Source organism: Bufo bufo, chromosome 6, assembly GCF_905171765.1.
Source record: "Bufo bufo chromosome 6, aBufBuf1.1, whole genome shotgun sequence".
NCBI classification, from domain to species: Eukaryota; Metazoa; Chordata; class Amphibia; order Anura; family Bufonidae; genus Bufo; species Bufo bufo.
The window spans coordinates 56,782,463-56,804,379 of NC_053394.1; the positions used below are offsets into that span (position 1 = coordinate 56,782,463).

At 46.7% G+C, this 21,917-nt stretch overlaps 1 protein-coding gene across 1 annotated transcript in view; it reads right to left on the minus strand.

Moving 5' to 3' along the window:
• Window positions 1-21,917, minus strand: part of CFAP46 (cilia and flagella associated protein 46) — a 226,770-nt gene that overhangs the window by 82,727 nt on the left and 122,126 nt on the right. The window contains exons 33-38 of the mRNA XM_040437700.1: window positions 19,890-20,038; window positions 16,893-16,991; window positions 14,372-14,468; window positions 12,538-12,681; window positions 9,414-9,614; window positions 5,148-5,254 (exon numbers count right to left, since the gene is read on the minus strand). Coding sequence (XP_040293634.1) covers window positions 5,148-5,254; window positions 9,414-9,614; window positions 12,538-12,681; window positions 14,372-14,468; window positions 16,893-16,991; window positions 19,890-20,038 — 797 coding nt within the window. The remainder of the gene's footprint in view (window positions 1-5,147; window positions 5,255-9,413; window positions 9,615-12,537; window positions 12,682-14,371; window positions 14,469-16,892; window positions 16,992-19,889; window positions 20,039-21,917) is intronic.

Here is a 21,917-nt window from a genome sequence, read left to right on the forward strand (position 1 = left end):
CCACCTGGCAATCGTCACCTTGGAGAAACAGAGAGTCCGTACGGCGGAAAGTTCTCGAGACAGATAAGTAAATCCTGAGAGCTCTAACCACGTCCAGCCAATGGAAAGCCCGCTCCCTAGGATGCGAAGGAGAGGGGCAGAACGACGGAAGAACGATGTCTTCGTTGACATGGCAGGAAGAGACTACCTTCGGCTGAAAAGAAGGAATAGGTCGGAGCACTGCCTTTTCTTGGTGCAGAATAAGGAAGGGTTCCTTACAGGGAAGCACTGCCTCCAAAACGCGCCTGATGGAAGTGATAGCCACCAGGAATGCAACCTTCCAGGAGAGAACAGAGGCAGTGAGAAGGAGGGGAACTGTGTCTAAAGGTTCAAATGGAGCCGCTTGGAGGGAACCCAGAACCAAGTTCAAGTCCCAAGAAGGCAAGGGGGGACGATAAGGAGGGACGGTGTGAGCCACCCCTTGCGGGAAGGTCTTAACCGGAGCCTGTAGTGTCAGAGGATGCTGGAAAAAAACTTACAGCGCCTACACCTGCCCCTTCAAGGAACTCAGGGCAAGGCCCAAATCCAGACCCGATTGCAGAAATGAAAGGATGGCAGGAAGAGAGAATCGTAGCTGGGGGAGTCTACGTTCCTCATAGAAACGCAAAAAGGACTTCCAAGTCCTGTAATAAATCCTGGACGACACCGGTTTCCTGGCTTTAATCAAGGTGCGGATGACCCTGACCGAGAAACCTTGTTGCTTCAGAATGGCGGTTTCAACAGCCACGCCGTCAAACGTAGCGACTCTAAATGCTGGTGGAAGACAGGACCCTGAGAGAGAAGATCGGGCCTGAGCGGAAGGAGCCATGGTGTGTCTCCTAGGAGACGAACAATGTCTGTATACCAAGGCCAAGGCCAATCCGGAGTTATGAGGATCGTTTGGATGCCCTCCATCTTGATTCTGTGTAAGACTCGGGGCAGGAGAGGGAGAGGTGGAAACACGTACACCAGGGAGAACCCAGTGGACCCGGGGGAGTGGTCTCTGCACCCGGAGGTGTTCCAAGCGATCATCTACTGCACGTGCCCTGGGATCTCTCGTTCGAGAGAAGAAGGCGGGGAGCTTGTGGTTGAGTCTGGATGCCATCAGGTCCACCTCTGGTTGGCCCCACCGGAGACAGATCGCTTGGAACACCTCCGGGTGCAGAGACCACTCCCCCGGGTCCACCGTCCGTCCGACTGAGGAAATCCGCCATCCAGTTCTCCACTCCCGGAATGTAGACCACCGAAAGAGCTGGCACATGAGTCTCCGCCCACCGCAGGATCTTGGCTGACTCCGCCATCACTGCTTGACTGCGGGTTCCTCCTTAATGATGGATATAAGCCACTGCTGTGGCATTGTCTGACTGTACCCGGATCGGCTGGCCCTTCAGAAGAGGGGCCCAATAAAGAAGGGACTGATGGGCAGTTTGGATTCCGACTGAGACCATACACCTTGGACTGTCCGGGGCGGGAAGACTCTGCCCCAACCTTGGAGACTGGCGTCAGTTGTGATGACCGTCCATGAGATCGGGAGAAAAGATTTCCCCGACTTCAAGGTTGGGGTCGAAAGCCACCACCTGAGTGCTGAACGCACCCCTGGGGGTAGGACGATGTGACGGTCCAGGGAATCCGGTGACTTGTCCCACGACGACAAGATTGTCCGCTGAAGTGAACGAGTGTGAAATTGTGCAAACGGAAGTGCCTCGAAAGAAGTGACCATTGCACCCAATACCTTCATGCAAAACCGAATTGAAGGATACCTGCGCCAGAGGAGAAGGCAGATTGACAGACGAAGGGCCAGCCGCTTGCCTAGAGGAAGGCGCACCAACGCTGCAGCCGTATCGAGGATCATGCCTTGAAAAGTGATCCGTCTGGTAGGACGCAGGGAAGACTTCTGGAAGTTCACCATCCACCCGAACCGCGCCAGGGTATCCAGCATGATACGCAGGCTGTCCTCGTTCTGACCGAAGGTCGCCACTTTGACCAGAATGTCATGAAGAAGTGCCAGGAGAGGAGCGAGTACTTTTGTAAAGACTCGCGGTGCCGTCGCCAGGCCAAAGGGAAGGGTGACGAACTGATAGTGGTGGAGCCCCACTGCAAAGTGGAGGAAACGCTGATGTGCCGGGGCAATGGGGACGTGTAAGTACGCGTCCGTGTAAGAGAGGAATTCACCTCGGTCCAGTGAAGTAATCACGGAGCGAAGGGATTCGATTCTGAAGTGTTGAACCCGGAGGAACCGGTTCAGCAACTTGAGGTCCAGAACCGGGCAAACTTCTTTCTTGGGGACGACAAACAGGTTTGAATAAAACCCAGAGAATTGCTCCGTCCGAGAAACCGGGGAGATCACCCCCCGTACGAGGAGGGATTGAATTGCCTGGAAAAAGGCGACAGCCCGACCTGGATCCCTGGGTGGTTGGGAGGGAAAGAAACGTTGTGGAGGAGGGGACGCAAACTCGATCTTGTAACCCGAGGTTAAGATTTCGAGTGCCCACACGTCAGAGATGTGGGCCCGCCACACTTCCTGGAAAAGGAGTAGGCGACCCCCCACCCGAGAGGGTGGGGGAGCATCTTCATGCGGAGGACTGCTTGCCGGACGAGGGACGGGCAGGCTGTGCCCGTGGGCGCCAGGCTGGTTGAGGCCTGAAGAATGGCTTCTTCCATTGGTCCTGCATGGAGGATCTGGGAGAGGCTGCCGCTGGTGCCGGACGCGTGCCAGAGAAGCGACGAAAGGACTGGGCCCAGGCACTTTTCTGCTTAGCGTGAAACGTGCGCCTGGATTTGCCCTGCGGAAGGTGGGTACTTTTACCGCCCGTAGCCTCTGAGATAATCTCATCAATCCGGGCCCCGAACAACCAGGAGCCGGCAAACGGAAGGCTGGTAAGGGAACGCTTTGACGAGGAGTCCGCCGGCCCAGACCTTAAAGCCAGAGCTCGCGCCTCAAGGAGTCGATGAGCGGGCAACAAGTGCACCCAGGTCCAAGGACGCCTCACAGAGGTACTTCCCTGCCTGTGAGATCTGCAGAGCCAACGACTGGAGCTCGGTGAGCGGTAGGTCCGCCGCCAAGTCCTGGTTCAACCGCAGTGCCCACTCCGAGACCGCCTTAGCCACCCAAGTGGAGGCGAAAATGGGCTGAAGCGCTGAGCCACTTGCCACGAAAATGGACTTTGCCCAAGACTCCATGCAGCGATCCACGGGATCCTGAAGGGATGAACCATCAGCCACCGGAATGGCAGTGTTTTTGGTGAGGTGTGCTACTGGAGGATCCACCTTGGGAGGAGAGGACCACTTAGCCACCCAATCCGCCGGAAAGGGATAAAGCATATCAAGTCGCTTTGACGTGCTAAAATGACGATCTGGATGGTCCCACGCCTTGGCAATGACAACCGAAAAGTCGTCATGTAAGGGGAAGGCTTTAGGAGTTTGCCGGGCTCGGAGAAAAGACACTCCCTGGTGACTCGTGGAAAGGGAGTCATCCTGCACCTGGAAGGTGTCACGGACAGCAGAGACTAAGCTGTCCACCATGGAAGATTGTTCCGGATCCATATCTGAGTCTGAGTCACCAATTTCCACATCTGACAGAACTTCCCCTGGGAGGGAGGATGCGTGCGAGCGTGACCCATGGGGGAGAGGAGATGCTGAGGCATCAGAGGAGGAATGACGACCTGCTCTGGGCCGTTTGTGCGAAGGTCTGCCCATAAAGCGCTCTCCAGAGGAGGGAGCAGACTGCGCAGGTGGAGATTTATCGACCAATCGACCCATAAAAGTGAGGGTGGATTGGGATATTTTAGAGAGGTCCTCCACTGCCCGAGATAAGGCGCGGGCCCAGTCCGGTTTCACCCGGTCAGGGCAGTCATGCGGGCTGCGTGGGCTAGGGGGGCAGAACCTGCGTGGACTCACAGCATGCGAAGCAGACAGAGTCCGGCTGGCCGCGAGGGAACTTAATTTTGCATTTCAGACATGCATAATAAGTGGAGGCTGTTGGAATGCGGGGGTCACTAGTGGGTTCGGACATGGCCGCCCACTACTGTTCTCAAGGCTGGAGAGGGAAAGAACCGTCCTACCAGTATGCAGGGGACCTCAGGCCCTGTGGTCCTTGAAGAATCCTGCTGCCGGCTGAGGCAGAGTCCACATGGACATTTGCGGTCCTGCTGGGTCCTCTGAGCCGTGGAGGGAAACTTAGCACCACCCCCTTGCGTCACTGTGGGAGGCGCCGGTTGCGTCCTACACTTCCCAAAAGCCGGGGCCTAAATTTGTGGTGCGCGGCCGACCGGGAGGTACTTCCGGTCGGCCGTAGAACGGAGGGACCCGAAGCGCCCGCTTGCGTATACCAGCCGTGGGAGCCCACCCCGCGGCCGGGAGTAAGCCAGCACGGGCCGGAGCCCGAAATCCGGGTAGGCCCGAAATAAAGTCAGGGCCTAAAGTGCAAGGTGACCGGCCGGGAAGCAACAGGGGTAAATGAAACGGCGCGGGTCCCCCCCAGCCATGGTATCCCAGTGTCCCTACCCCTTTAAGAAGCCATCTACCCTAATGAGGTGGCCGGGGGGAGGGGGGGGGGGGGTTGGATGCGGAAAATACCCAAAGTGGCAGGAGACTGGAATGGCGGGGGGGGTCAGGTGACCCTTTGGCTGGCGGGAAGCAGGGGAGCTGGGCTGCCCTGGTCCACTTTTGCGTCTTGGGGAGGTTGAGCGGTGAGGGAATCCGGCACCAGTCTAGCTCCCGGGGTAGACAGAGGAGCTAGGCGCCTCTATTTCCTCTACCTAAAAGGGAAAGAGATAAAACAAAAAAAGAAAAAAATAACAAAAGGAAGCCGCCCTGCAAGCAGGGAGGTCTGCCTCCTACGACACTAAGCTAAAAACGGATATGCTCTCTCCTGGCTGAAGGGGGTATAGCCGGCAGAGGAGGAGCTAACACTTTTTAGCCCAATGATACGAGCGAGAAAGAAACATATATTGCAGTGGTTCATGCGGAAATGGATGACTTTTCTCTCTATATACTAATTTTCCCCTGTACCTGGAGGCGATACAGTGACTTTAGGTTAATACTGAACTCTCATTGTAACATCCGGCCACATTCCCGAATTGTGAAAATCTGCCTCCTTCTGAGGAGTCCAGCTCTGCACCAAGACCTACCTGGCATGTAACTTGGCTATAAGAAGACCGTAATCAGGTTCTCGGTTTGTTTCTTTCTGCATCATGGTTCTAAAAACGTCTATGGTGGTTTCCAAGAGTTTTACAGCCTGAAAAAAGCAAATTGTCAAACATTTTCATTTTTTTTTTCCAATTCAAGTAAATTTATTCTGCTGCTCAATGCAATCCTGCTACAAAGTGGAATACTGTAGGAGTTGAACAAATAACATGACAACCTGGCTGCTAAGGACAAGCAGCCTGACAAACCCCTATGTAAGAAGCTGTAGTGCTGGTCAGTGAATTCTTAGAAAGCAGTTTGGGGCACACTTTGTTATTCACAAAGTCGCGAGTGACTTCATTGAATAACTTCAGTAATTGATTTTTAAAGTGGAAAACCACTTTAAAACTTGAAACCGAACTCAGCGTCGGTTCTGAGGTACTACTTAATCTGCAGATTTTGTCACAGCTTTTGACACAGATGCATTGCAAAAGGTGAAATCGGCACTGTAAGGCTCCATTCACACGTCCGTGGTGTGCTGCGGATCCGCAACACACCCGCCCGGCACCCCTATAGAAATGCCTATTCTTGTCCGCAAGCTGCGGACAAGAATAGGACATGTTCTATCTTTTGATGAGCTGCGGACCTGAAGATCGGGGCCGCGCTCCGCAAATGCGGATGCTGACAGCACCCGTTCCGCAAAATTGCGGAACGGATGCGGACCCATTTGCGGACGTGTGAATGGAGCCTAAATCCCCACAAACAATTGAAATGTTGTGGTTTTCAAAATTTGAACCGTAGGTCAATTTCCTGGTGGAGAATTTGCACACCGTGAGATTTTGAAAATATATCTGTGCATAACAGGCAACATGTGCATTTACCCTTTGGGTGAATTCACATGCAGCAGATCTGTAGCAAACATTTCTGACATTTGCAGAAATCCATGTGATTGCTGCCAAAACAACCCCAAATCTATCAGTTAGGGCTCTTTCACGCGAACGTAAGGGCTCATTGCCTGTGCTAAGGACCGCAAATTACGGTCCGCAATGCATGGGCACTGACCGTGGAGCAGCCGCATGCGGATCGCAGACCCATTCACTTGAATGGGGTCCGCGATCCGTCCGTTCCGCAAAAAGATAGAACAAGTTATATCTTTTTGCGGAACGGAAGCACAAAACGGAACATCACAGAAGCACTCCGTAGTGCTTCCGGGGGGTTCCGTTCCGTACTGCATCTCCGGATTTGCGGATTGCACACGGCTGGTGACCCGTGTATTGCGGAACCGCCGTATGCGGTCCACAGCACGGGCACTGAGCCCTTACGTTCGCGTGAAAGAGCCCTTAGGCGAAGTTCACACTTCAGTTATTTGATCAGTTATTACTATAATTTTTTGGCCTCATGCACACGACTTTCAATGGGTCCGTGGAAAAATCGGAAAATGCACCATTTTGCAGCCGCATCCGTGATCCGTGTTTCCTGTCCGTCAAAAAAATATGAGCTGTCCCATTTTTTTGACGGACAACGGTTCACGGACCCATTCAAGTCAATGGGTCCGTGAAAGAACACGGATGCACACAAGATTGGCATCCGCGTCCGTGATCCGTAGGTTACTTTCATACAGACGGATCCGAAGATCCGTCTGCATAAAAGCTTTTTCAGAGATGAGTTTTCACTTCGTGAAAACTCATATCCGACAGTATATTCTAACACAGAGGCGTTCCCATAGTGATGGGGACGCTTCTAGTTAGAATATACTACGAACTGTGTACATGACTGCCCCCTGCTGCCTGGCAGCACCCGATCTCTTACAGGGGGCTGTGATCCGCACAATTAACCCCTCCGTCGCCCCCCCTCCCTCCCTTTGTTGTAATATCATTGGTGGCAAGTGTGCGGCCTCCCCCGGCCCCCCCCCTCCCTCTATTGTAATATCATTGGTGGCCAGTGTGCGGCCTCCCCTCTCCCCCCCCCCCCCCCCCGCCCGATCATTGGTGGATGCAGAGAGTTCCGATCGGAGTCCCAGTTTAATCGCTGGGGCTCCGATCGGTAACCATGGCAACCAGGACGCTACTGCAGGCCTGGTTGCCATGGTTACTTAGCAATATTACAATATTAGAAACATCATATTTACCTGCTGCGCTGTCTGTGACCGGCCGGGAGCTACTCCTACTGGTAAGTGACAGATCATTAAGCAATGCGCCGCACAGACCTGTCACTTACCAGTAGGAGGAGCTTCCGGGAGGGGGGGCCGGGGGAGGCCGCACACTGGCCACCAATGATATTACTACAATAGAGGGAGGGGGGGGGGGCCGGGGGAGGCCGCACACTGGCCACCAATGATATTACAATGGAGGGAGGGGGGGCCGCACACTGGCCACCAATGATATTCAAACTGGGGAGGGAGGGGGGTCTGCCCCCTGCTGCCTGGCAGCCCCTGATCTCTTACAGGTAGCTATGATACGCACAATTAACCCCTTCAGGTGCGGCACCTGAAGGGTTAATTGTGCTGATCACAGCCCCCTGTAAAAGATCGGGTGCTGCCAGGCAGCAGGGGGCAGTCATGTACACAGTTCGTAGTATATTCTAACTAGAAGCGTCCCCATCACTATGGGAACGCCTCTGTGTTAGAATATACTGTTGGATCTGAGTTTCACGATGTAACTCAAATCAGATGGAATATACTAACATAGAGGCGTTCCCATGGTGATGGGGACGCTTCAAGTTAAAATATACCATCGGATTGGAGAAAACTCCGATCCTATGGTATATTAACTCCTGACTTTACATTGAAAGTCAATGGGGGACGGATCCGTTTGCAATTGCACCATATTGTGTCAACGTCAAATGGATCCGTCCACATTGACTTGCATTGTAAGTCAGGACGGATCCGTTTGGCTCCGCACGGCCAGGCGGACACCAAAACGTGGATCCTCCAAAAATCAAGGAAGAACCACGGACGAAAAAACGGTCACGGATCATGGAAAAACGGAACCCGTTTTTGCGGACCGCAAAAAAACAAACGGTTGTGTGCATGAAGCCTTTGAGAGTCAAAAACATAAGTGAAGCCTCCACAGACATAAGGTATAAGGGTCCATTCACACGTCCGCAATTTCGTTCTGGAATTGTGGACCCATTCATTTCTATGGGGCAGCACGATGTGCTGGCTGTATACGGAATTGCAGACCCGCAATTCCGTTCCCGAAAAAAATAGAACATGTCCTATTCTTGTCCGCAATTGCGGACAAGAATAGGCATATTCTATTAGTGCCGGCAATGTGCAGTCCGCAAAATGCGGAACGCACATTGCCACTGTCCGTGTTTTGCAGATCCGCGGATCCGCAAAACACGTTACGAACGTGTGAATGGACCCTAAGGGAAAGATCTGCACCTGTTCTGTGTTTAGAGCCGCACCTGATTTTGGCTCACAATCCCTGATGAAAATGACTGACCAAATAACTGAAGCCATAAGTGGGTATTGCGACGATAAACACCAGGACAATAGGGGTCAAGTATGGGGGGCACGGTCTCTTAGGCCGCATGCACAGGACTGTATTTTTGGTAACTTTGCATCCTATCTGCATTTTTTGTGGATCGGATGCGGACCCATTCATATTAATGGGGTCGCAAAAATTGCAGCCACGACACCGTGCGCCGTCCACTTCTGTATGTCCGTTTCGTGGCCCCGTGAAAAAAATAGAACGTGTCCTATTCTTGTCCATTTTGCTAACATATTTTTATGTATATAAGGTTTTTTTTTATTTTATCAAAGGGGTTTTAGACAATGAGACGTTTCTACAGCGATGGAAAAACGCAGACATGGATATGGAGGGCATCCGTATTTTGCGGATCAGCGGTTTGCCGACCACAAAGCACACATGGTCGTGTGCATGAGCAGTTGTTCTTGGCTGTTTCTGTACCCTCTCATAGATTATAATGCAGAGTGAATCCTGTGCTGCTCCTTGCAATGCATGTCTGAATATCCTTTCTATACTTGATATTCATAGAGCAGAAGTTTTTTTACATTGCTCCCCACTGAAGTCTAATGTCGTATGGTTTGTCCTGGTTAATGTTGAGCAAACTTGTGTTTTCAAGTTCGGCGTACAAGCCTTGGCTTATCTAACAATTCTGTTATAGATTCCGCTACCACGGACCATAAGTTATGGTTCGTGGTAGCAGACTCCAGAACGGAATTCTTAGATAACCTGAACCCAAACCTTGTACGTTGAACTTGAAAACACATGTTCACTCATCCCTAGTCCTGGTCAAAGTCTTACCTTCCTTCCTCCACCTTCCTTCTTAGCACCTAGAACTGCCTCAGTGAGGGCAATTGTGGTTTTATACCAAAGTTCTGCATCTCTTGGGAGATCTTTGACTTCCATCAGCAAGGACTTTGCTTGCCCATAATTCTTCTCGCTGACGGCCAACACCGACAACAGGTAGAGACACTTCAGCAGGTAATGCCCATCACCCATGTCCTGCAAGGAAGGCAACATATGGAGGAAACATACTGCATGACCATGAGTCTTGCAAATTAAAGGAGAAACGTCATTTTATGGAGAGGGTTGTACTGGACCGGTTTAAATTTGAGGAAAATCTGATATTGGGTTCAATGAATGAATATTGAAATCTTAACATCTTCCAGGGAGACAATGTTCTGCAAAGAACCAGTGGAGTCTGTGCTTACAGGATCCATTCAGAAGAATGAAGGCACCAACGTCCTTGCTTACTATAGGCACCATGTTCATGCTCTGATAAACCTTCTATGTTTTACACCATGTGGCATCATGATGATAGGGCTCAATGCCGTCCTGTGGCTGATTCTCACCGTATACAGCAGCACTATATGCTAATATGGCACTAATCACACCACACACTTTAGAAGACTTAGACCAAGCTGCCAAAATATGCGCCAAATTTATCAACACCACACCACCTATTGATTGGCTGATGTTGCAACAAAACTACTGGCGAAAATGGCTCATCTTAAAGAGTAATATATTTATATATACGTTATTAATCAATTTTCAATTTTTACTACACTTTTTCCTACTATTCACTGTGCGCGTAAAACTCTGTTCTCTGTACGCCGCTGACCGCTCATGACACAAGCTAAGTGCTGACATGCAGTTCTCTTAGCTTAGCGGAGCGGGCAGAAGCCGCTCCGCTCAGCTAATCCTGGGTACCCATGTGCATGCCAAGAGTTAGTAATCCTCCAGGGAGCACGGGCAGGAGCAGCAATATGCGCTTCTGCCCGTATCACAGCGCTGCTGTGGCCCCATTGATAAAATGTGTACTCCGTACACCGCTGAGCTGTCAGTGGTGTACGGAGAACTGAGTTTTAGGCCTCTTTCACACGGGCGTTGCGGGAAAATGTGCGGGTGCGTTACGGGAACACCCGCGATTTTTCCACGCGAGTGCAAAACATTGTAATGCGTTTTGCACTCACGTGAGAAAAATCGTGCATGTTTGGTACCCAAACCCGAACTTCTTCACAGAAGTTCGGGCTTGGGTTAGGTGTTCTGTAGATTGTATTATTTACCCTTATAACATGGTTATAAGGGAAAATAATAGCATTCTGAATACAGAATGAATTGGAAAACAGCGCTGGAGGGGTTAAAAAAATTATAATTATTTAACTCACCTTAGTCCACTTGATCGCGATGCCCGGCATCTCCATCTGTCTCCTTTACTGAACAGGACCTGTGGTGAGCATTCATTACAGGTCAAGGACCTGTGGTGATGTCACTCCGGTCATCACATGATCCATCACCATGGTAAAAGATCATGTGATGGATCATGTGATGACCGGAGTGACGTCACCACAGGTCCTTGACCTGTAATGAATGCTCACCACAGGTCCTGTTCAGTAAAGGAGACCGAAGGAGATGCCGGGCATCGCGATCAAGTGGACTAAGGTGAGTTAAATAATTATTATTTTTTTAACCCCTCCAGCGCTATTTTACTATGCATTCTGTATTCAGAATGCTATTATTTTCCATTATACCAGTTATAAGGGAAAATAATAATGATCGGGTCTCCATCCCGATCGTCTCCTAGCAACCGTGCGTGAAAATCACACCGCATCCGCACTTGCTTGCGGATGCTTGCGATTTTCACGCAACCCCATTCATTTCTATGAGGCCTGCGTTGCGTGAAAAACGCAGAATATAGAGCATGCTGCGATTTTCACGCAACGCACAAGTGATGTGTGAAAATCACCGCTCATGTGAACAGCCCCATAGAAATGAATGGGTCGGTATTCAGTGCGGGTGCAATGCGTTCAACTCACGCATCGCAGCCGCGCGGAATACTCGCCCGTGTGAAAGGGGCCTTAAAGGCATTGTGAACTTTTAATATGTTGTTCCTAATGCCCTAATAAAGCTATCTCTAATATACTTTATTAATCAATTTTCTATTTTTACTACACTTTTCCCTGCCTAAAGCACACGGCTTTAGGCAGGGAAAAGTGTAGTAAAAATTGAAAATTGATTAATAAAGTATATTAGAGATAGCTTTATTAGGGCATTAGGAACAACATATTAAAAGTTTATGTAAAGGTTTAGTTACTCTTTAAGTCACTGCCCTTTTGATGCCAGCCCCCCACCCACACAGAACAAGGCACATCAATTACCTTTTTGGCTTATTTGCTTCATAAATATGTTTAAAATAAGATGCACCAAAATGCATCAGATTTGGAGCAAATTAGCCAGAATTCTGCCACAGCCAAAACAGTAAATGTGGTTTCCGAATCCTCCATTCCCTAAGATGTGGGGACCACTAAGCCTTCGCTGAAAGCTGGAGAATTTAGATTTTTGGGCTGTGATTTCTTTTATTTAGTGAATATTCTCTTCAAAGGAACGATAATAGTGATTCCTGAGAATTACATTTTCCGCGACAAGGACAGAATTATTTCATGTTTTTGCCACATTAGTAGCATCAAGTTATTGTCACGACTGGCTGGACCAGGGAATAGCCACTAGTGATGAGCGGCAGGGGCAATATTCAAATTCGCGATATTTCGCGAATATTTGGGCGAATATTCACCATATATTCGAGAATTCGTGATCTCCAGGCATTATTTTCTTGATTGTGAACATTTGCATAAAATTTTGCATAAACTGGTATTAAAAAAAAAAAAATGAATATTCGCGATTACGAATATATTTTGCCATATTCTAAATATTCACGAATTCTCGAAGTGCCGATATTCGCGATTGAAATTCGCAATTCGAATATTCGTGATCAACACTAATAGCCACGTGCAATCCAGCCGCCACCCTAAATAAACAGATCGTAGGGTCAAATGGGTTCATCTGCATCGTATGAGGGATTTTATTTAGTCAGATTACGTTCACAAATCTCGGTAAGCTTTTCAGAGGTTCAGTAAGTCCGTCTCACCTGGAGAGATTTATAAGCTTGTGTTAAAAGAACCCGAGCTGGGTGAAAAAATCCAAGATCTATCAGTACGTCGGCCTTCTCCAGCCACAGATATGGGAGAGAACATCCACTTAATCCCTTCCCATTGGCGTGTATGCTCAACATCTGGAGGGGAAAAAAGGAGAGGATTTCCAGGTAACATTCTGGAGATAAAGTGACAGATTTTCTTTTTTTCCCACAATAAATTTTTGTTGAATTTTTTACAATTTTTAAAGGTAAAAAATAGTTAACAAGTTGATTGTATAAAATATAAATTTCATGTTTTTCATCAGGTAGTTTTTCTTTTAGATCAGATTTAATGTGTGGTGGTTATTATTAATTACAAGTAAAATATAATAGTAATGAAATAATAATCATCTTTATTTAGATGGCACCGCCATATTCTGCAGAGGGTTCACGTACAAAACAGAAGACATCACAAAGTTACTGGCTAATATAAAACTGAAACACTAGGAGTGAGGGCCCTGCTCGCAAGAGCTTACAATCTATGAGGAAGTGGTAGCGGACTGTTATCTGAAGTGGTGCAGCCGTCTTTGTACTGAAGAGAGTGGTGTAGGCCAATCAGCGTGGGCTAGTGCTTTGGGTGCGGTGATTACTGTCAGACGATGGAGTTGAGGTCTGAAGGTGTGAAGCCGGATCATTCTGCTAGTATAGATCACTTTAAGGGTCCATTCACACGTCCGTTTTTTCTTTCCTGATCTGTTCCGTTTTTTCAGGAACAGATCTGGACCAGATCTGGACCCATTCATTTTCAATGGGTCCTGGAAAAAAATGGACAGCTCAATGTCTGATTTTTTCCAGGATCCATTGAAAATGAATGGGTCCAGATCTGGTCCAGATCTGTTCCTGAAAAAACGGAACAGATCAGGAAAGAAAAAACGGACGTGTGAATGGACCCTAAGGCCTCTTTCACACTACCGTTTTTTATTTCCGTTTTGCGGGCTATTTTTTGCGTTCTCTATACGCTCCTTAAAATGGGTCCGCAAAAAAAACGGAACACATACGGAAATGCATCCGTATGTCTTCCGTATCCGTTCCGTTTTTGCGGAACCATCTATTGAAAATGTTATGCCCAGCCCAATTTTTTCTATGTAATTACTGTATACTGTATATGCCATACGGAAAAACGGAACGGAAAAACGGAATGGAAACGGAAACACAATGGAAACAAAAAAAACGGAACAACGGATCCGTGAAAAACGGAGCGCAAAACACTGAAATAGCCATACGGTAGTGTGAAAGAGGCCTAAAGAAGACATATTTGTATTTCATGGTCATGGTATACTGAAAAAATCCTGAGGGCAGGCCATCACATTTGAGTCCCAGAAAACCCCTTAAAGGGATTGTGTCATGGAAAATATTCTACATTTTTGAAACCAGCACCTGGACCTGATTACTTTTGTAATTGCATGTAAGTAAACAATTAATATAGCCGGTGAGCTATTCAGTAAAATGTATCTGTATAGCGCCACCTGCTGTTTGTTCTTTTTCTTATTTTTGGTCCGTCTCACAGAGCTGGTTGAACGCACTTATATCTGGGGGCAGTTGAAGAGTTATCTTTATCTGTTAGACGCTGTGGCAGTTACCGGGAGAGAACTGCAGCAGAAAGGACACGTCCCCTGAGCTGCCAGCCTGAAGATAATCTAAGAGAACAACTGGAGCAGTGAATGGGGAGATCTGGACCCATGTGAGGTACAGGGCTGGTTCTAGCTTTGTTAGTAAGGCGTTTTCTTGTACTATATGATGATTAGCATTTTTTACATCAATCATGGCAAAATCCCTTTAAGATTCTTACCTTTTGTCGGCCACTCACTGAAGCGTTTTCTATGTTTCCGGTCATATTATTATTATCTTGTTTCTCATTTTTGAGAGCACATATTTCTTGTCTGCAGCTATAATACATGATTCCAGATATGTTGGTTATAAGACGAAAAATATGCAGCTTTATAGCTATAGTCTTATCAGAACAGAGCCAAACAGCGGCAATATTCCCACATCCATGACTAACTGTATATCCGGACCCCCCATACAGCTCCTATATATTTATCCAGACCCTTATACAACTCCTATACATGTATCCAGACCCTCCTACAGCTCCTATACATTTATCCAGACCCTCCTACAACTCCTATACATGTATCCAGACCCTTATACAACTCCTATACATGTATCCAGACCCTCCTACAGCTCCTATACATTTATCCAGACCCTCCTACAGCTCCTATGTATTTATCTGGACCCTCCTACAGCTCCTATACATTTATCCAGACCCTCCTACAGCTCCTATATATTTATCCAGACCCTCCTACAGCTCCTATACATTTATCCAGACCCTCCTACAGCTCCTATATATTTATCCAGACCCTCCTACAGCTCCTATACATTTATCCAGACCCTCCTACAGCTCCTATATATTTATCCAGACCCTCCTACAGCTCCTATATATTTATCCAGACCCTCCTACAGCTCCTATATATTTATCCAGACCCTCCTACAGCTCCTATATATTTATCTGGACCCTCCTACAGCTCCTATGTATTTATCTGGACCCTCCTACAGCTCCTATATATTTATCCAGACCCTTATACAACTCCTATACATGTATCCAGACCCTCCTACAGCTCCTATACATTTATCCAGACCCTCCTACAGCTCCTATGTATTTATCTGGACCCTCCTACAGCTCCTATACATTTATCCAGACCCTCCTACAGCTCCTATATATTTATCCAGACCCTCCTACAGCTCCTATATATTTATCCAGACCCTCCTACAGCTCCTATACATTTATCCAGACCCTCCTACAGCTCCTATATATTTATCCAGACCCTCCTACAGCTCCTATACATTTATCCAGACCCTCCTACAGCTCCTATATATTTATCCAGACCCTCCTACAGCTCCTATATATTTATCCAGACCCTCCTACAGCTCCTATATATTTATCCAAACCCTCCTACAGCTCCTATATATTTATCCAGACCCTCCTACAGCTCCTATATATTTATCCAGACCCTCCTACAGCTCCTATACATTTATCCAGACCCTCCTACAGCTCCTATATATTTATCTGGACCCTCCTACAGCTCCTATGTATTTATCTGGACCCTCCTACAGCTCCTATATATTTATCTGGACCCTCCTACAGCTCCTATATATTTATCCAGACCCTCCTACAGCTCCTATATATTTATCCAGACCCTCCTACAGCTCCTATATATTTATCCAGACCCTTATACAACTCCTATACATGTATCCAGACCCTCCTACAGCTCCTATACATTTATCCAGACCCTCCTACAGCTCCTATATATTTATCTGGACCCTCCTACAGCTCCTATATATTTATCCAGACCCTTATACAACTCCTATACATGTATCCAGACCCTCCTACAGCTCCTATACATTTATCCAGACCCTCCTACAGCTCCTATGTATTTATCTGGACCCTCCTACAGCTCCTATACATTTATCCAGACCCTCCTACAGCTCCTATATATTTATCCAGACCCTCCTACAGCTCCTATATATTTATCCAGACCCTCCTACAGCTCCTATACATTTATCCAGACCCTCCTACAGCTCCTATATATTTATCCAGACCCTCCTACAGCTCCTATACATTTATCCAGACCCTCCTACAGCTCCTATATATTTATCTGGACCCTCCTACAGCTCCTATGTATTTATCTGGACCCTCCTACAGCTCCTATATATTTATCCAGAGCCTCCTACAACTCCTATACATTTATCCAGACCCTCCTACAGCTCCTATATATTTATCTGGACCCTCCTACAGCTCCTATACATTTATCCAGACCCTCCTACAGCTCCTATATATTTATCTGGACCCTCCTACAGCTCCTATATATTTATCCAGACCCTCCTACAGCTCCTATATATTTATCCAGACCCTCCTACACGGGAAATGGTTTACGGACCCATTCAAGTCAATGGGACCGCTAAAAAACACGGAGGCACACAAGATTGTCGTCCGCGTCCGTTTTTTTCCTATCATTTGCATGGCAAACCTGTCTTAGATTTTTTTTTACTTTCCTTCATGTCTGGTGATCCTCCAAAAATATAGGAAGACACACGGAAACAAAAACGGAAACGGATCACGGAACAACGGAACCCCATTTTGCTGAACGGTCGTGTGCATGAGGCCTTACATTGAGGGCCTCTGTGGTGGGAAATGCGAGAGACAAAACAGAAGTTGAATGCACTTTCCGTTCTTCTGATGTTTTTTTGTAGCTAATGAACCAATTAAAGGATTTATAGACGTAGTGAGGAAAACAACAAAATAGCCAATTTACCTTATCTGTTCGTATTCACTAATGAACACATTCCCGGCTGCTCTCTGGTGATAACTGACGGCACAGTACAACTTGAAGTTGGTGCATACTAGAGAAATTCTATTTAAAAGGGGAAAAATGTACAAAAATTATTTCTTTTAACATGTTATGCACCCACATGTCTACAGCGCATTCAGCCTATACTACTGAATTCTGCATAAGCAGAACAAAATTCGGAAATGGCGATGGATTAGCTTTTTAGAATGTATGTGATTTACTGTATATAAGGTTAAGTAGGTAAGCAGGGGGCCATTCCACTACTCTACAATACACCAGGTTTGCTGTGGATTTTTATGTCACAAAGCATATTTTACATTTTTAAAACTGGGGCCTGGATCTATATACTTTTGTAATTACATGTCATTAAAAATTTAGTATAGTCAGTAAGCTATTCAGTAAGATGTACGGTATCTGTATAGCTCCACCGGCTGCTTGTCCATTGTCCGTCTCACTGAGCTGGTTGAATGTGCTCAGTTTAAGGGTCCATTCACACGTCCGTAGTGTATTGCGGATGCGCAATACACCCGGCCGGCGCCCCAATAGAACTGCCTATTCTCGTCCGCAATTGCGGACAAGAATAGAACATGTTCTTTTTTTTTTCTGGAGCCACGGACCTGAAGATCGGGGCCGCTCTCCGGAAATCCGGATGCGGACAGCACACTGTGTGCTCTCCGCATCTCTTCCGGCCCCATAGAGAATGAATGGGTCCAGATTTGTTCTGCAACATTGCGGAACGGATCCAGACCCATTCTACGGACATGTGAATGGACCCTAAATCTTCATCTGCCACCAACCGGGTTCTAGCTTTGTTAGAAGGGTATTGTCCTGTACTACCGTATATGATGCCTGATTTTCATTGTTTACACCAATCATGGCATAACCCCTTTAACAAGAACCATTCCCCATGAGAATGCAGTGCAATCTGCAGGCAGCATAGAGCTGGAGAAGTTTAGCAGACTGATACATGATTTAGGTACCACATATGTTAGAATTTAAATTAATATTGATTTTGGCTGAAATGCAAAAAAAAAAAAAAGAAACTGCTGTATTAACGGGAATCTGTCAACAGCGACCTCCCTATGCGACTGTTTGCTGTGGTTCACTTGATTAAAACCCTGTTTTTGTTTTGTTGATCTAAGTTATGATGCTTTTTCTTAATATGCAAATTAGACCTTTGGTGCAATAAGGGTGTTTCCATTGCTCTTGTGGCACCCAAGCTCCACTCCTCTCCGTGACCAGCCCCTATCCAGTTGAATAGGGAGGTTGTTGGTGACTGATTCCCTTTAATTATTATTTTTAATACAAGACACTAATCATCATTGATGATGTCATAAATTATTGGCACGGGTTGTTAACAGTTTGACAATATCAAGCATGTGTATATTATATTAGGTTATGTCTTGGGACTTACATTTATAAAGTATATTCATTGTAAAAGAATGTTTGTGGACTTTGTTTCTGTAACATGACTTTTTATTTTACTTTTTTTTTAACACAAATAGGCGAATCTGTAATTTTGACTAAATTTTTAAAGAGGACCTTTCACCAATCCTGACATTGTGAACTAAGTATCATGACATATACAGCGGCGCCCAGGGATCTCACTGCACTTACTATTATCCCTGGGCGCCGTTCCGTTCTGCCGCTATGCCCTCCGGTATGTTCGGGGACTTGGTTATAGTAGGCGGAGTCTGCCCTTGTCCTGTGGGCGTCTCCTTCTCCTAGACTGTAGCGCTGGCCAATCGCATCGCAGAGCTCACAGCCTGGGAGAAAAAAACCTCCCAGGCTGTGAGCTCTGCGCTGCGATTGGCCAGCGCTACAGCCTAGGAGAAGGAGACGCCCGCAGAACAAGGACAGACTCCTCCTACTATAACCAAGTCCCCGAACATACCGGAGGGCATAACGGGAGAACGGAGCGGCGCCCAGGGATAATAGTAAGTGCAGTGAGATCCCTAGGCACCGCTGTATATGTCATGATACTTAGTTCACAATGTCAGGATCGGTGAAAGGTCCTCTTTAAATATGGGGATTTTCAGTGTATTGGTATGTATGTCTAAGTCAGCATATTAGACTGTGTACTAATAGAACACAGGCAGCTGTTACGGTGTACCTTACATACCCCAGCCACAGGGATTATAGTCAGACACCGTGGGGTCCACTGGAGTCCTAAGCTCAGAACATTGTCCCACAAAACTCCCCACCCATCAGCTCTGCTCCTATACAAGTCATTACATGATACCTGGAGCAGAATTTCAAACAGTTGCATGAATTTTCACTTAAAAGGAATGTATGACCAAGATTTTTTTTGAATAATTAGAATCACATCCTGCAGCATTTAAAAAAAAATATATATTCTATTTTTGTGCAAGATTGTGTGGGGGTGTCCATCTTGTCTGGGCATCTGTCAGCAGATTTGTACCTGTGACACCGGCTGACCTGTTATGTGTGCACTTGGCAGCTGAAGACTGCGCTGGTCCCATGTTCCTATGTGTCCGCATTGCTGAGAAAAATGATGTTTCATTATATGTACATGAGCCTCTAGGAGCAACGGGGGCGTTACCATTACACCTAGAGGCTCTGCTCTTTCTACAACTGCCGCGCCCCCTGCACTTTGATTGACAGGGCCAGGCAGTGTAAACGTGATCATGGCTGGCCCTGTCGAAGTGCAGCAGCTGCAGAAGGAACAGAGCCTCTAGGTGTAACGGCAACGCCCCCGTTGCTCCTTGAGGCTCATTTGCATATATAAAAACATCATTTTTCTCAGCAATGCGGGCACATGTGAACATGGGACCAACACAGATGCCTTCAGCTGCCAATCGCACATGTAACAGGTCAGCCGGTGTCATAGGTACAAGTCTGCTGACAGATGCCCTTTAACTGCATTCGGAGATATGCTTCACAGCAGCCACATGAGCTGTAGGAACCTGTGGACTGGAGATGAATTCATATAGCACGAACCTCAGGTGATAGAGATCCGAGAGGCTTTTACTTTGTACAACATCATGTGCAATCACTTCCGCAAGATGGAGAACAGGGAGGCTCAGGGCAGTGAATGAGATGCTCTGCAGTTCCTGCACTAGTAGATCCAAGTAGTAGAGACTGTAAGTCTGTAAAATAAGACCGAATATGATCATCTTATCATCAGATATTATCAATAGATTTTTTTAATTGCATGTCCTCATATGATTACTTAGGCTTCATGCACACAGTGTTGTCCGTATTTCGGTCTTCAAACAATAGATTCATAAAATACAGACACGGTCTGTGTGCATTCTGTATTTTCCTCTGGTCTGCAATGTGGACAAGAATAAGACATGCTCTATCACTTGCCGAATGGTCACACGGTTCCGTAAAAAATATGACTCTGAGCAAATACCGTAGATCCGAGTGCTGTGAAAAATACGGTTGTGGGGATGAGGCCTTCGGAACAGGAACTGCGTTCTCCTTTAAGGGGGCGAGGATAGGCCATCAATATTTTACTACCAAAAATCTTTTAAATTCCACAGAACAAATATACCTTCCATGACGATAACTTATCATCTACAGAAGCTTCCACCTTCCCAACACAAAGAAGTTCCATCAATTTAAATGGTCAATAACCGTTCAGACAACTTTGTATAAATCAATAGCACATGGAATATATGAAACTTTTAAATCTATCTTAAAGGAGTAGTCAGTTTTTTTTTAAATATTGATGATCTATCCTCATTATTATCAAATCGGCGGGGGAGCACTGCCTTCTCTTCACTCTTTACCCGCTTGCCGTCGGTCAACAATATTAAAAAAGTGGACAACCCGTTTAACAGAGGAAAATGGAAATGTTTCCACATATCAACAGACTCAAACCTCCTCCCCCTCCTCTCTTGATAGACTTCTATGACCTTCAGTGAGCTGGCAGTCGTCTCTCCATCTTGGAGAATGTTATTTTGGACAGGGAAGTAAATGAGCTGATGAGTGGAAAAAGAACAATTTTCTCTAAGATATATTACAAAGTTTGCTATATTCATCTACAACAGGGGTCTCAAACATGCAGTTCGCTGGCAAACATGAGGCACTCATCTGCAGTCCACAACCCTGTTAGTTTGGCTATGGTATCCGTTCCCACGGATGACATCCTGTCATCGAGACCATCAGAGTCGGGATGTGGCAACTCAGGCTGAGAAGTCCGAAGAGAACGGGAGTCAGGTGACTATTTTTTATTTATTTTTATGTGGGCACTATTAGGGGCAGTACGGAAGGGGATGTGGCATTAATACAGGTTGGAGCACTACAGGGGGGGGCATTATAATACAGGGGGCGCTATAAGAGGGGCATTAATATAGGACAGATCACCACAGGGGAGCATTATAACACACAGGGCACTACAAAAGGGGCATTGATACACAGGGGACACTACAAGGGGGGGGCAATAATACAGGCTGGAGCACTACAGAGGGGCATTTTACATACTTGCCCAATGGGGGGTGGGAATAACTACAAGAGGGTCTGAGGTCCTGTATCTGTTTGAGTGTTTATGTTTGTAGGGGTTTTTCTTCTTGAGTATTTGGTTCTTTACTTAGTAATATTAAAAGTTTAGTTTTATTATGTTACTGCCCCTTCATTGATTTTCTGTATTCACGCTTTGAGCAGTACACAGGGAGAGGTGCAAATGCACTGTTCTCTCCCGGATAGACAAGATGTAGCAGAAAGAGAAACTGTCCTTGCGGTCTGGTCCAAATGGAGAAGATAAGGAAATAGAATATCTACATCAGAGGAGACATTAATGGATGTACGGTCTACATTCTATTAAAAATTATTTTGTATTGTATCATATTTGAAATTAACATGGCCCAGCAAGTCAATATTTTTTTTCTATATGCAACCCTTATACCTGCCTGGATTTGAGACCCCTGATCTATACTACTGATTTAAGCTAAGTAGTATTAAAAATTGGTGACCATAATGACTATTCCTACAAAACTTGAGCTGTTCAAACAGATTTCCTGC